Source organism: Acanthochromis polyacanthus, chromosome 7, assembly GCF_021347895.1.
Source record: "Acanthochromis polyacanthus isolate Apoly-LR-REF ecotype Palm Island chromosome 7, KAUST_Apoly_ChrSc, whole genome shotgun sequence".
Lineage (NCBI taxonomy): Eukaryota > Metazoa > Chordata > Actinopteri > Pomacentridae > Acanthochromis > Acanthochromis polyacanthus.
The window spans coordinates 9,017,160-9,031,454 of record NC_067119.1 but is presented as its reverse complement, the minus strand read 5'-3'; the positions used below and the strand labels follow the sequence as shown (position 1 = coordinate 9,031,454).

General features: G+C 38.9%; 1 protein-coding gene across 2 annotated transcripts in view; it reads left to right on the top strand.

Moving 5' to 3' along the window:
- The window catches only part of ksr2 (kinase suppressor of ras 2), a 154,186-nt gene that overhangs the window by 7,513 nt on the left and 132,378 nt on the right, over positions 1-14,295 (top strand). For both annotated transcript variants that reach the window (XM_022209952.2, XM_022209950.2), the window contains exon 2: positions 12,314-12,454. In XM_022209952.2, coding sequence (XP_022065644.1) covers positions 12,314-12,454 — 141 coding nt within the window. The remainder of the gene's footprint in view (positions 1-12,313; positions 12,455-14,295) is intronic.

Below are 14,295 nucleotides of genomic sequence, written 5' to 3'. Positions count from 1 at the left end.
TAGTAGCTAAGAACTACACTGTGTTTACCGACTGCTAACTGTGTTTATCTGCTGTTTGATGCTGAGTAGGTTGTTTACAGATTTTTTTTTTAAAATTTGCATTGGCCAAAGGTGGTGGAAATTAACCAAACCATTAAACTAGTGGCAAAATGGGGAGATGCAAGGCAACAGTAAATTCATGAGCTAGTTTTTGTCACTTTGAGATTATTACATTATTTTCATTGGGTCATTTGAAACTTTTTTAGTTAAAAAAGATACCCATTGTATCCCCACTTTATCCCGTGACATAATGGGCCACTCCATCGACCCTTCACACATTTAGTCTACATGCCCCAAGGATTATTACACAGCCTGTACAAAGCAGTAGTGTAACTGAAGAAACAAAGTTTGAAAATGATAATGCCATTAGCGTCTAACAACCGGTGCAGTTGAGCTGCATTATGGGAAATGTAGGTTAAAGAGTCAGTGTGTGTGTGTGTGTGTGTGTGTGTATATATACATATATATATATATATATATATATATATATATATATATATGCAAACGCACTACTAAATCAATATATTTCAATATGAATTTGCTTGAAAAATGGTTTATTTGTTGAGAAATTTGGCCAGTGTTGTAATGGCTTCCCTTTAGTCCTCCTGTGCATAACATGTCACATGTACAACTGAATTAATGTTAAATTCACAATAAAATGACAAATTCTAGAACAACTCCATGATGTTAATATTTCATGGCCATGCTTTTAATAAATAACCTGGATTTTCCTGCATCAAAGAATTTTAGTAGCTTCCCAGAAAGCTTCTAGCCAGCGCCAAAATTAGAAGAATTGAGAACTGAAATTAATTTACTCAAGCATAATAGATTTTTTGTGATTAAATGGTCAGAAATAATAGAAAAATGTAGCTTTCTGTCAAAGACGATTTGCTAAGTGTCATGAGTAATCGTCCGCCAAAGAGCCTTTCTCATGATCTAGCAACATTTGTTTTCCAGTACAGCCAGAATGCCTTTGTGAATGTGCTTTCTTCTCCCCAGTTCATTTTCACCTACAAATCAGTTTGGTTGATAAATCAGTCACCAGCTGCTCCAATATGTTACAGCGCAGTGGACTAAATTTACAAACTACTCGTTAACTAAATGTGCTTTTGCTTGAACAAACAATGAACTTTCTTATGCTTGTTACTGAGCTATTTATAATGCAGCAAAGTATGGGACCCTGGTTTAACAGATCAGATTAAGCTGGTGTAGAAGTTACAGTCTGCTGTACATTCATTAAGTGTTGCACTTTATCTGGATTAACAGTTGTGGAGAGGTCAGTTCAGCTCATGTCTCAAATGGTGAAAAGCACGATATGGGCTCATCTAGTTCTGCTTAAAGGAGCACTGCATCATTTTGGCACATTTGGCACATTTGCTGGCTTAGAATTATAAAAACTGCTCAAGTTCAATTGGATGTTTTTGGGGTTTTTTGTACGACATTTTTGAAGTGACTGAAATCAGATCATTTCATCAATAGAAAATGATCACTTAAACTTAGCATCACAAGGCTGCTGCTGCTGCTGCAAAGAAGGAAGAAACTTTAGCCCTTTGCTCTTTCTCTAGATGTACACCACTGTTTAAAAGTTTGGAGTCACTTAGAAATGTCCTTATTTTTGAAAGAAAAGTAGTTTTTTCAATGAAGATAACATTAAATTGATCAGAAATACAGTCTAGACCAGGGGTCGGCAACCTTTAACACTCAAAGAGCCATTTCGACCCGTTTCCCACAGAAAAGAAAACACCGGGAGCCGCAAAATCCTTTTGGCATTTAAAATGAAGACAACACTGCATATATCGCTTTTTTTTTTTTTTACTTCTATGCCCTTGTTAATCAGTCGTGATTAATTAATTACAAAGCCTCTAATTAGATTCATTTTTTAAATTGTGTCCTTCCACTAATATTTATCTTACCTGGTTAATGTCATTTTTGCTCCTGGACCTCATATGTTACGTAATGTTAGCTGGAAATCAATATTTTGCGAATGTCTATTTGATTTGTAAAATCTATTTATCTATTTATCTGAAGCTAATAACTTTTCTCCGGTAAGTCGCTGCCCTGTTTTCCAAGACGACACTCCTCTGACTCTCTGACCTGCTGCCGTGTTCTTGCGAGTAACGTGTATTACCCTATCATGAGTACTTTTGACTCAAAGACAGTCGTGTCTTTCTTGGAGTGGAGCTTTAATATACAGGCTTGCCATTCTTGAGTACAAAACGATGTGAAACGACAGGCGTTGCTTCTCCATCTCCTCTGCATCAACCTTGCGCTCTCATGTCCCAGCCAGGGGAAAACCCCAGCAGCACATCCGGTGAAGTGACACGTCAAAATAAGAGCGGTAATTTCACAATAAAACTCTCTATATTAAAATGCATTGAAACGCGCCTGAAAGGCAGAACACTTTATTTTCCAAAGTTACAGGGAGCCACAACAGAGGGCTGAAAGAGCCGCATGCGGCTCCGGAGCCGCGGGTTGCCGACCCCTGGTCTAGACCTTGTTAATGTGGTCATGACTATTCTAGCTGGAAATGGCTGATTTTGAGGCCCATTTCCAGCAACCATCACTCCTGTGTTCTAATGCTACATTGTGTTAGCTAATGGTATAGTTGATGATTAGAAAACCCTTGTGCAGTTATGTTAGCACATGAGAAAAAGTGTGAGTTTTCATGGAAAATTGCCTAGGTGACCCAAAACTTTTGAACGGTAGTGTAAGTCAGTTGTGATAAAACATGTCTGAAGAAATGTGCTGCAGGATGCGTTTAGTCCTTGTGAGCCCACCAATCTGATCACTTTCAGATCAAGAAGTCCTCTTGTAGACTTCTGATTGATCACTTTTTCAAATTGACATTTTGTATTGACATACTGCATATATTTCTTCATTTGTACCATTGTGGCTATGTGTCTTTTTTAATCTTCTTTTGCACTATATATTACAGTCCTACCTTTATTCCTTTGAGGTGAAACATGGATTTAGGTCCAGCTTTGATGACACTCGAGGCTCACCAGCGCTCGTGCATTTTAAGACAAGGAATATGCTCGACTTCTTGCTCATAAAGCAGTTTGTAACTTGATGACTTTAAAAACATGAGCCGCCTCAGCAGAAGGGCTCTGCATGTCTGGCAGTCTGTGCAAGGAGAGAGACAGAAGGTAAAGATAACAAAGTGTTAAACCCTGGGATAATTTTCAGCTCGTGGCATGCTATTGTTAGCCTGTTAGCCCTAGCAGCTTATGCTCGTACACCTGCAGTACAGTATGTTCACTTCATTCTGGTTTGCAGTTTGCCAAATCTGCTGCAACTAGAGCTTTAGGGTGCCGATGCTGCTTTGTATATGTTTTACGTATTAGATCAGGAGCTTTAAATGCATACTTTTTGAGAGACAGTGGCCATATTGGTCTCACACTTAGGGGGCTTCTTGACTGCTCAGTATAAACAAGCTTTTTCCTAATGTTGTGTACGTCTTGTTCAACATTTTTAATCCATCTGAGCATGGATATTTGAACTTCTGGTGGTGTCCTGTGGTGTCTAACATGGGTTTTGTGGTGTTGTTTCCTTGGTTTGCTCCAGTTTTGAGGTCAGGTCAACACTTTGGGCTCTTGGTCGTGTTCCTCGAGCAGTTTTGCAGAGCGGTGGGGTGCGTTGTCCTGCTGGGGGAGGCTATTGCAGTCAGGAAGTGCTGTTGCCAATTGAGGGGGTGTGCTTGGTCTGGAACAATGTTTGGGTGGGTAGTACAAGGCGAAGTAACATCCACATACATGCCAGGTTTTGTTAGCAACACACGGTTTCCCTGCAGAACATCGGATTGTAACAGGACGATCACTGTTATTCACTTCACCTGCCAGTAGTTTGAAAGCTGTGGCTGCATTCCAAAGTCAAGAACTTTCTCCTTGCAGAAGAGACAAGAAGAAGACAGAATAAAATATACTCAGCTTTCCATCACACAGAAAGAGACATTTTGGTGTAAGGTACACTGAATTGTAGAGTTAGGTGGAGCTTGCTAAATAAAATTTAAAAACATCGTAGAATGTGGTAGTGTGTGTAAATATCAAAATTGGGAACAAATAAATGCATCCATTAGCTGCATTTAACTGTAAATGCTAAACATGTGTGGGGCCTCGTGAAATTGTCTCATGGGCCAGGTCTACCTCCAGGTCAGTAACCCTGCTCGAGCATCTTTGTGGCTTCCAGTTATTTCTACCCACGAATGATAGAAACAAATTGAATATTGCTAAAAGGTAGATACTCTAAACGGCCGGCTCCACTCAGGCACAGCAGTGAGTTCAATACGAACCAATCAGCATGCTAACATGTTGATGTTTAGCAGGCCAAACAGCCACAATATTAAAATCACCAACAGGAGAAGTGAATAACACGATAATCTCGTTACAGTACAACATTCGACGAGGGAGCCTTGAGTTTCTTTGACACGTACCGCCTACATGTACATTTTTCTAGACCAAGCAGGACGATGTGACCCACCACACTGCAAATACTGCTCAGGAACAGCTTGAGGAACACAGCAAAGAGCCCGAGGCATTGACACATCCTCCAAACTCTTTACTTTCCAGTCAAGAAGGTGTACGAGACCGAATGTCCATAGAAGCCACCACAGAGGTCATGGTGTACATATCCTGACAGGTCAGAGCTGTTTTGGCAACAAAGGGGGAATCTACACAATATTAGGCAGGTGATTTTAATGTTTGTGGCTTACTGGTGCAATATTGATGATGCTAGCATATGTTAGCATGTCAATTCGCACTTGCAGCTGAAAGTTATATCTTTAGTTTTGCACATGTAACCCTGGTAGATAACCTCAGGTTATTAATGTGGTTTAGCCAGTATTTTTAGTTGGTCACTTAATTGGCTTTTCTCTTAGGAGAATTAGTACCTTAAATTGGCCACATGGTGGTAGTAGAAGGCCATTATTGTCCCTAAGATTGAAATGATAGGATTGTTTAGTGCGCGAGAAAGTGCTGGGGGTGTCTATCTTACCGAAATACGCTATCTTATCTTTCTCTTGCTGCACCCAGTCCTGTGTGGATGCCATGCTCGAGCTAGAGCTGGATTTACTTGGAAAACAAATCATAAATGAGGTATTTTGACACTGAAGTTAACCACAGAAGTTACAGAAGTAGAATAAGAATCACCAGACGCCTTTGAACCGCGTAGAAATCGATATTCCAGTGAGTAATGGGTGTTCTTGAAGGTTTGCCATAGCATGCTAACGCTAGCAAAATGAAGCTAGAAACGGAAGACATGAGACCCGTAGTCTGTCTAAAAACAGTCTGGATAACTTTGATAGGAATGAAATGGTTTTCCATAATGTTTGTTAACTGTTTTATGTGTTCACTGAGCTGTATGTTGTTGCTACTGAGTAATTTACTGTGTAAAATAAAGGGTTGCCACTCAGCGCTGGCTGGTTAGATGCTACATACACTCAACAAAAATATAAACGCAACACTTTTGTCTTTGCTCCCATTTTTTATGAGATGAACTCAAAGATCTAAAACTTTTTCCACATACACAATATCACCATTTCTCTCAAATATTGTTCAAAAATCTGTCTAAATCTGTGATAGTGAGCACGTCTCCCTTGCTGAGATAATCCATCCCACCTCACAGGTGTGCCATATCAAGATGCTGATTAGACACCATGATTAGTGCACAGGTGCGCAAAAGTGTTGCATTTATATCTTTGTTGAGTGTATGGTAAAATGCTAGTGTATGTTTCATGCAGTGAGACTGTGAGTTACTGAGTCCTAGTAACGTGTTAAACTGTAAAATGTGTTGAATTATCAGCTGGAGGTTGAGGGAAGAATGCATTTAAATTCAGAAGGTTACATTGATCATCTATAATATGTTGTATTGTTATGTGTACAGCCTGTTATGAGCCAAGAAAGGACTGGCAGAATGGCAACTTTATTGAAGTAAATGTATTGGACACTTATTATGGATTGTTTAAGTAATTACCCTGCACATTCGTGTAGGCTATTTTTTTTTTTTTTTTTTGAGGATTCTCTTCAGCGGGACTTCCATCGTCATCAATCTGCCACTGTGTTGATGTCCGTCCACGTCCATATCTCCATCTTCATTACGCTGGGATCGGCCAGCTCTTCGGACCGTCTCGCTGGACATTTGTTGTAAGGGGGCAGTAGGATTTTCATGAATGCACTCGACGTTTTTTTTGTTTTGTTTTGTTGCCCCGGGGATTTGGGTTTGATTTGCATGTCCGGCCAGTTGTGGGTGAAAAAAGACATTTCTATCCTTGGAACTGTTGGTGAACTGGATTGTGATTATTGTGAACCGTCAATGGATACGATGTTTTGGTCGCTTCAACATTCATGAGCTACACTCTATGTAGGCTTCAGTATATATTTTTTTTCCTAAAAATTTATACTCTGTTGTCATTGTGTGTTTTTTGGGGTGACTGTATTTCTAACAAAACTCCCTCCAGAACCTGAATTACACCTTAAAGGGGAACTTCAGTTTTTTTCAACCTGGGGTCTGTTTTCATATGTCATTTCATACGTGTCAGTTATGGAGAAATGAATTTTTGATATAGCTCCAGTATTTAGCCAGGCAGGCAGCTCAGCTAGCAGCTCAGCTAGCGAAAAGTATGGGGCAACTTGTCCCCCCCCGCGTCAAAGTCTGCCCTAACGTGCTTTTTTCCCCACACTGACCGGCTCGGATAGTCTCAACGAGTGTCCCACAACATACTAGAGATGAGAAGTGAACGGAAGTTTTTACGTCGAAGTGCATCAACTGGAGTTTCAGGGTCCATTTGTAAAACATTTAGCCACAACTTTAGCTTTTCCTTCTCAGAGTACGGTAGTCTGTGAAAGCTGCACGAAGTGTAGCTCCCCATTCTGTTGCCACAACTCGGAAATGCGCACTGATGACCCATTAGCTTTACCAGGTTTAGAAAAAACTAACTGTTCTGTAATCCGACACCAAATCGCTCCACTCGTCTCTCTTCACCTGTGGCAAACAGCTTTTTTCCCCCACCGGTGTTTTGGCGTGAGCCATCGCGCGATTTCGGAACGAGATTTGTTTTCTAGCGTCCCGAGATTTGGATACAGACCACAACAAATAGCGATCGCCAAGTAATGTGGAGGTTTTCGTTCACTTCTCATCTCTAGTATGTAGTGGGACACTCATTGACACTATCCGAGCCGGTCAGTGTGGGGAAAAAAGCACGTTAGGGCGGACTTTGATGCGGGGGGGGGGGGGCGGGGGGGGGGGGGGGGGACAAGTTGCCCCATACTTTTCGCTAGCTGAGCTGCTAGCTGAGCTGCTAAGCTGCCTGCCTGGCTAAATACAGGAGCTATGTCAAAAATTCATTTCTCCATCACTCACATGTATGAAATGACATATGAAAACGGACCCCAGGTTGAAAAAAACTGAAGTTCCCCTTTAAGGTGTTAGAACCAAAAGGGAGGGTTGCACAGATCTTTGCTGAAATTATGGTGTTTGTGTGTCCGATCAGAGGTTAATCAAAGTGACTACAATTTATTCTGAATAGGACATGAATATATGAAGCACATTTACTGTGTTCTGTCCAATACTTTTTGGAAATTGGATGATCGATTGGCTTGACAATTGTTTAAAAATCTAAAATAGTAACCTTTTTTGGGGGGAAATGTACTCAGATCTTTGCCCTTATGCCTTCGCCTCTGACACATACTTCTTTAACTTGTGCTATTTCATCTTAGTGTAATTACCAGCTTTACTTTTAATGTTCTACTCTAACCTTAATTGAGCTTGCTTATTTTATATCAGTAAAGTATTGTACATATGTTGTATTGCTTTTCTAATTTTTGGCACTACATTTCTCATGTGATTTGTTTTTCTGAGCCGTATCTAGTGCAAGAATTTCCTTTAGGATTGATAAAGTCTTATTATCTCACAAACAAATAAAAACATAAAGATGTTTTTAAGTAGATGTTTGCATGAGTGTTCTAAGACTTACAGTAAGACACATTTAGCCTGGGTAGATGTGTGTTTCTCCGTAGGTGTGGACTGAGCAGTCGCCTTTATCAGGCAGAGCGCTCGCAGCCGTGGGCAGCTGCTGTAGGGTTTTTCTGCATTCAGAGGTGACTTGCTGGTCCCTCCTCCACTGGTTTCTACTTTGGTATGCACTGATGTAGGCCAGCGCTGTCTAATTTCTAGCAGTCATTTTGTAGGTGTACGTTTGGAATGGGGCCATCCACATGCATCATCCTTAAGTCTTCGAGCATCACGTCAGCCGCTGTGGGCCCCGGACATTGTTTCAGCACCGTTTTTGAATCAGACTGACTGTTTCAGCTCAAACCTACTCCATAGCAAAGATACATGCTTGTCCTGTTTGCTGGCGGTGTGAGGATGAAGCCTGGGTGGAAAAAAAATGTGTCCTGATCGTCCCTTTTGTTTTTCATCTAGTTTCGCGTTGTTTTTGACTGTCCACTATCCTGCCTGGCTCTGGCTGTTGCACAATGAGATGTATCTCTGTGAGAATTACAGGCTTGGCTGCACAGGTTAACACGATACAAATGGCTCCATCATGAATCAGAGCATTAGAGTTTTTGCACAGCTTCTTAGTTTTCAGCTGCACAAATCATTAAATATATTGCTCCCTGAAATAGCACATAGCTCCATTTTCGTCAAGTTCTTCTTTTAATATTGGAATGTTTCTTTCATGCGGTGGTTTTAATATACGACGTGTTTTGGCTTCTTCCCTGATTCCTAAGCTGCCTTGTTTTCACAACATGCCCGTGTGTAATAAGTAACATGTGCCTCACGTTGCTATACATTTTTGCGCTATACCTCTGCAATAAATCTGAAGTCCTTTTAGTCCTTGTGCCAAATATGCCTGAATCCACCCAAACTGTTGTGTCATTCAGGCCACCTCACTGGGTCAGTGAGGAATGGAGGTCAAACTGACGGAGGAGACGACTGGCTGTGGACTGATGTTATCTAATGTTGCTCCTGTCATAGAAAAAAGCAACAACAAAGCAGTAGATTAACAAAAAGCTTAGAAATAAAAAGCATAAAATAGAGAATTTATAGAATTAATAGCTTAGAAATAAACAGAAGGAATTAAGGAATTAAAAGCTGAAAATAATATAATAATAGTTTACAAAGGGATGTACAGATAAGGCAAAAAAGGAAAGGAATGTGCAAGAAAACCATTGAACATTGACATGCAAAATGAATCAATACAACACGACTGGGTAAAATCGTAAATTGTTCCATCAAAATAAAACAATAAGTGAAATAAAAGGAAACGGAGGGTAAAACCAGAAAACACAAGACTAAAAATAACAGTAGTAATACTAGATAAGAGAATAAAATGAACAATAAATAGTTTAAAAAATCTAATAAGAATTATTTAAATATTTATTTCAGTAAAAATAACAGCAGTAATAACAGGTAAGAGAATAAAATAAATGATAAAATATAGTTTAAAAATATTTTAAATAAACAAATATTTATTTAAATAAATATGTATTTGAATAAAAAATAATACCAAGAATAATAAGAGAATAAAATGAACAATAAAATATAATTTAAATAAACAAATATTTATTTAAATAAAAGTAGTAATAACAGATAAGAGAATAAAAGGAATGATTTAAAAGTTTAAAATCTAATAATTGAAATATTTATTTAAATAAAAAATTTGATTCTGATGGTGCAGTTACACTTTACTGTATTTACAGTAATATTTCCAGCAGAGGCTCTTCCCTTTAAAGAAGGATTTTCATGTCAGAGATGTCATGAAAGGAGGTCAATCTTTATTATGACAGATAGAAGACATGCTGAATATTGCTCACATAAAACAGATTATTTTTATGTTTATTGACTGCTGCTTTGGTGCAGCTTGTGCTTTTAGTGTCTCAGCATCAGTAAGTCACATGAAGTCCAAATACTCAGGATGTTCCTGCCACTGAATACTGTGGACCCATGAGTGAACTCCACTTCTACCAGCCATTTTATCTTTCCCTAAATGCACAGTGGGTCATTTCTGCTGCTGGGGCTTTCTCAGTCGAAACAAAAGCATGGCATAGTTTGGTGAAGTTGTTCAGTAGCGTGGGATCATGGGAGTTGTTGTCTTTAATGCTGTTGCCACTGAAAATCCGTCTGATTCAGGCAGAAATCATGTCTAGATAACAAGCAAATTGTGCTGCTAGAGTTTTTTCATTTATTTTAGTCGCATATATTCAAGTTGTGGTCACTCTTCTTTTTCTCCTTCTTTGTCTACTTCTCTTCCTTTTCTGTCTTCGCCTTTTTCCTCCTCTCCTCTTCTTTTCCTCGTTCTTCACCTTCTATTTCTGCCTCCCCTTCACCGCCTTCTCCTTCTTTTTCTTCTCGTTCATTTTCTCCTCCTTTTCCTCCCTCTTCTTCATCTCCTTTTCCTGTTTTCTTTCCCTTGTTCTTTTTCTCCTCCTTTTTCTCCATCTTCTCCTCCTTATTCTTCATCATCTTTCTCTCCTTCTTCTCCTCCTTTTTCTTCTTTGCCTTCTCTGTTTAGTCCTTTTTCTCCTCCTTTTTCTTCTCCTTCTTCCTCTTCTCCTTCTTCTCCATCTCCTTCTCTTCTTTTTCTTCTTCGTCTTCTTCTTATTCTCCCTTTTCTTCTTCTCCTTCTTCTTTGTCGCCACCTCCTTCTCCTCCTCCTCGCAGTGGGTATGACGTCACTGACAGGTGACCAAATTAAAGTGCACCATTGTGTTGAATAAAAGCACAGACTTTGCATACTTGGATACATTTGGGATAATGTATAATCAATGTTGGTGTGTTGTTTTAGTGTCACATATTATAGCGTGAAATCTCTTCTTGCAAAGTCTGTGCACTTACCTGTGTGCTCCTAGTCCTGGGTATGTCTGGATGCAACTGATACTGTGTAGAGTTAACCTGCTCTGGGAGAGATTCTGTTCAGAATTTGGGATTCAAATCAATTGTAAGAAACACCACCCTTTCACCAGTTCTTCTCCTGACTATTTTCTATGAGGATGCAGATTCTCAGCGTTATGTCTGCAAACCTGTTGAGCTGTGTGTTAGTAATGCGGATTCAGATACACATGGTGAACATAATGATAGTGCACAGGGTTATTCTGTTAGCACTGATGTTGCACAGATTCTTGTGTATAGTATATAGTTTAAAATGGTATTCTATAGAGTCTTTTAAGTGTATAAAATGTTCAGAATGTAAAATATATTTAAATACATTTTGCGATATTAAGCAAAGGCTTCTTTATTCGCCCTGTTTTAATGGAGGTGAATGTTGTGTGATGTTATCAAGCACTAGAAAAATTCTATTTAAAAAAAACTTGACTTTAATGTCTTTCATCCACTAATCTCACTGTGGAAAGTTTTCATCGAAATGTATCTTCCTCCATAAATGCACAAAAATGTATGTAACATTTGAACAATATGTTGCAGAAGAAGTTAGACCAACTGTGTAGCAATTTCTCTACTTGTTTATTTAATTTCCAAAGTTATGGATTTGTATCCACTTCTTTGCATGTTTTCTTCTTTCAGCTCCATGTTTCTGTCCAGTATGACCACAGCTTTAGGTCCATTAGCTCTGAGCTGTGACAGTGGACTAAAAAGGGTTTAGATGATGAAACTGAGTGTTTTTTTTTCATATATTTTCTCTGAGCTGTTCAGGAATTTTTGTAACTCTTCAGTCACCATGTGAGGCTGTGTTAAGCTGTTTGTCAGGACAATAACAGCACAGTGCTGTGCTGCTAGGTTTTTATGGCCCCTGTGACAAGTAAAATAGTGGTAAAATGTATTTTAAGACCTCCTCACACCCCAGTTTAACAGATTATAGAGCATGACTTTAAAAATGGATTTGTCAGTGCCCTATTTTATCATTTTATTGTCTTTACTCTCATCACTTATAATCATAGTCAATTAATACCTGCATTTGTGCAACAACTTGTTCAGTTTGTTTGCTGATATTAGAGTGCTCTGAAGCAAGTTAGTTGTTGAAAACTGTTTGTTTTTAGAGTCAGGACAAATAATAAGGCGTTCTGCATAGTTGTAGAAAAAAAATTAATATAATTTCTGAAAAGCAAAATCTCTATTCAAGCTTTCTATTCCCAGCAATGCTAGTTTTGAGGCCTTTTTTAAAAAAATGAAATTATTCCCTGTTGAGGACAAACTGACAAGAATGCATCCAAATCTTCTTTATGAAATGTTTCAAGAGGATATCTGTGGAGTTCAATAATGTTCAAAAGGTTTGGTCAACATAATAAAAGCCTCTCCTCGTTGTGTTTGTCCCTCTCCCTCCCAGGGGAAGTTGGTGAAATACTTCAGCCGCCAGCTGTCCTGTAAGTGCAAAGTGGCCTTAGAGGAGCGCAGTGCTGAGCTGGAGGACTTCCCTCGCCTCGGACACTGGTTCCGCATCGTCAACCTGAGGAAAGAGGTCACGCAGGTAAAGAACGTAACCCTATAGTAGCTGCTGTTCTCCTTAAAACACACTGATGATAACACATTTATCGTCACAAATCAAAAAATCCAGCTTCAAAATGGAATTGAGACTGACATTAATACTTAAAAAATGCCTAAAATTACCCCTCAACCAGTGAAATTACTGAACACTGTCCTTTTTCGCTTAATAATCTTTTATTCCTTTATATTTTGTGGTGTGAAGCGATCGCTGACTGACATGAGTGTGTAGTTTCAGCTCGGATTCAGTTTTAGTTCAATTTAACTGGCGAATTCTATTTGTTTACATTCAGACTGCAGGCAAAGAGGGTCGAATCAGATTTTTCTTTGCTCATATGTGACTTAAATCTGGTTTTTGCAACAACGTGAGCACAAACAATGCACACGAAATCTGATCTTTTCAATTCTGATTTGTGCTGCTTCCATACGTGCTCTTAAATCAGATGCAGTTTTGGTATGTTTCTAAAAATCTAAACCAGTCGTTTATGTGACTTTTACGTCACCCCAGATCAAAATTCATCGCGATTCTGTCACTCGATGAACATGGAAGACAGCTGGGATGGAAACAGTCCGTGCAGGGGCAGTGAGATGTTAGATCAATCCACACATTTACGCTGTTGCACAGAATTTGCAGTCTTTGCTCCAGATAAAGCCAGAATTAAAAAGTTTAGCTGCTCCGAACCTTCTCATAAATTTACCATCTTCCGCTGCACATCAGCTTATAAATGAAACTATAATTGCTGATATCAGTGGCTTTATTCCATGTGACAGTTTGCTTTTTGTGATGCATTTCTTATTGTTATTGTGCACATGTTCTGATGTTGGCCACCAGGAATTTAGTTTTTCTCTTTTACATTCATCTCTGATAAATGTGTTCAGTATAGGTGTGAATAAAACTCCGTGAACATTCAAAATGGATTCTGTATCCCCATTTTCACTGACGTTTTTAACTTTTAGCAGTTGAGCTCCCCACACTGGTGACTGAGAGCACAGTTGTTTAGACGGTACCTGGTTAAAGGCTCACTAGAAGGTTACAGAGGCCACAGGAGCAGTCAGAGCTGGCTGAGGAGTTACTATTCATAGTAACTCAACCTTTTTAGTGTTTTGCTCCTGCCACATTTTCACTCACTGTCAGCTACTTTTTCACTGCTATATAAAGTCCTGCACCTCTATGGAAACAGCTCAGCTATGGCTAACGGATGTCCTTCTGTGCACTATGACATTTGTAATGACACAAATTAGACATAAGAGCAAACAAAAGTTACATTTCTTTGATTATTTTCGTTTTCGGGGTTCAGAGAGTTGCCACAAAGAAGTCATCATGAAGATCAAAAGTCTTTTTCAAGACTGCCCTGGCCAAATACAAACACAGAGAACCAAGATAAAACCAATAAATTACACAGTAATGAACTAAATATGCGTGTCTGAATGAAATGAGCCAAAGACGGTCAGAATTAGTGATGAATGATGAGCAGCTTGCAGTCAGTGTCTATGAATATTTGAAATAAACTGATCAAAACTGTTCTCATCAGTGAACTTATTTATACATTTACTATCAGGCAGAAACAGCCACAGTCGTTGGTAGATTTGAGTTTAAGGTTCTTGAAGTAGCCATTTAAATAAAACTAATATCAATACATAATATATATCTGTAGATCAGCTGAAACTCTTAACACATTTAAATACATTCTGAAGACGTACCTGTTCTCAGCTGCTTTTGATTAAATTATTTTAAGTTATTTTAAATCTTATTTTATGACAGTTATTTTAAACAGCACTTGTTTTCTTACTCTTGTTTTTGATCTTTTTACTGTTCTGACCTTTTTT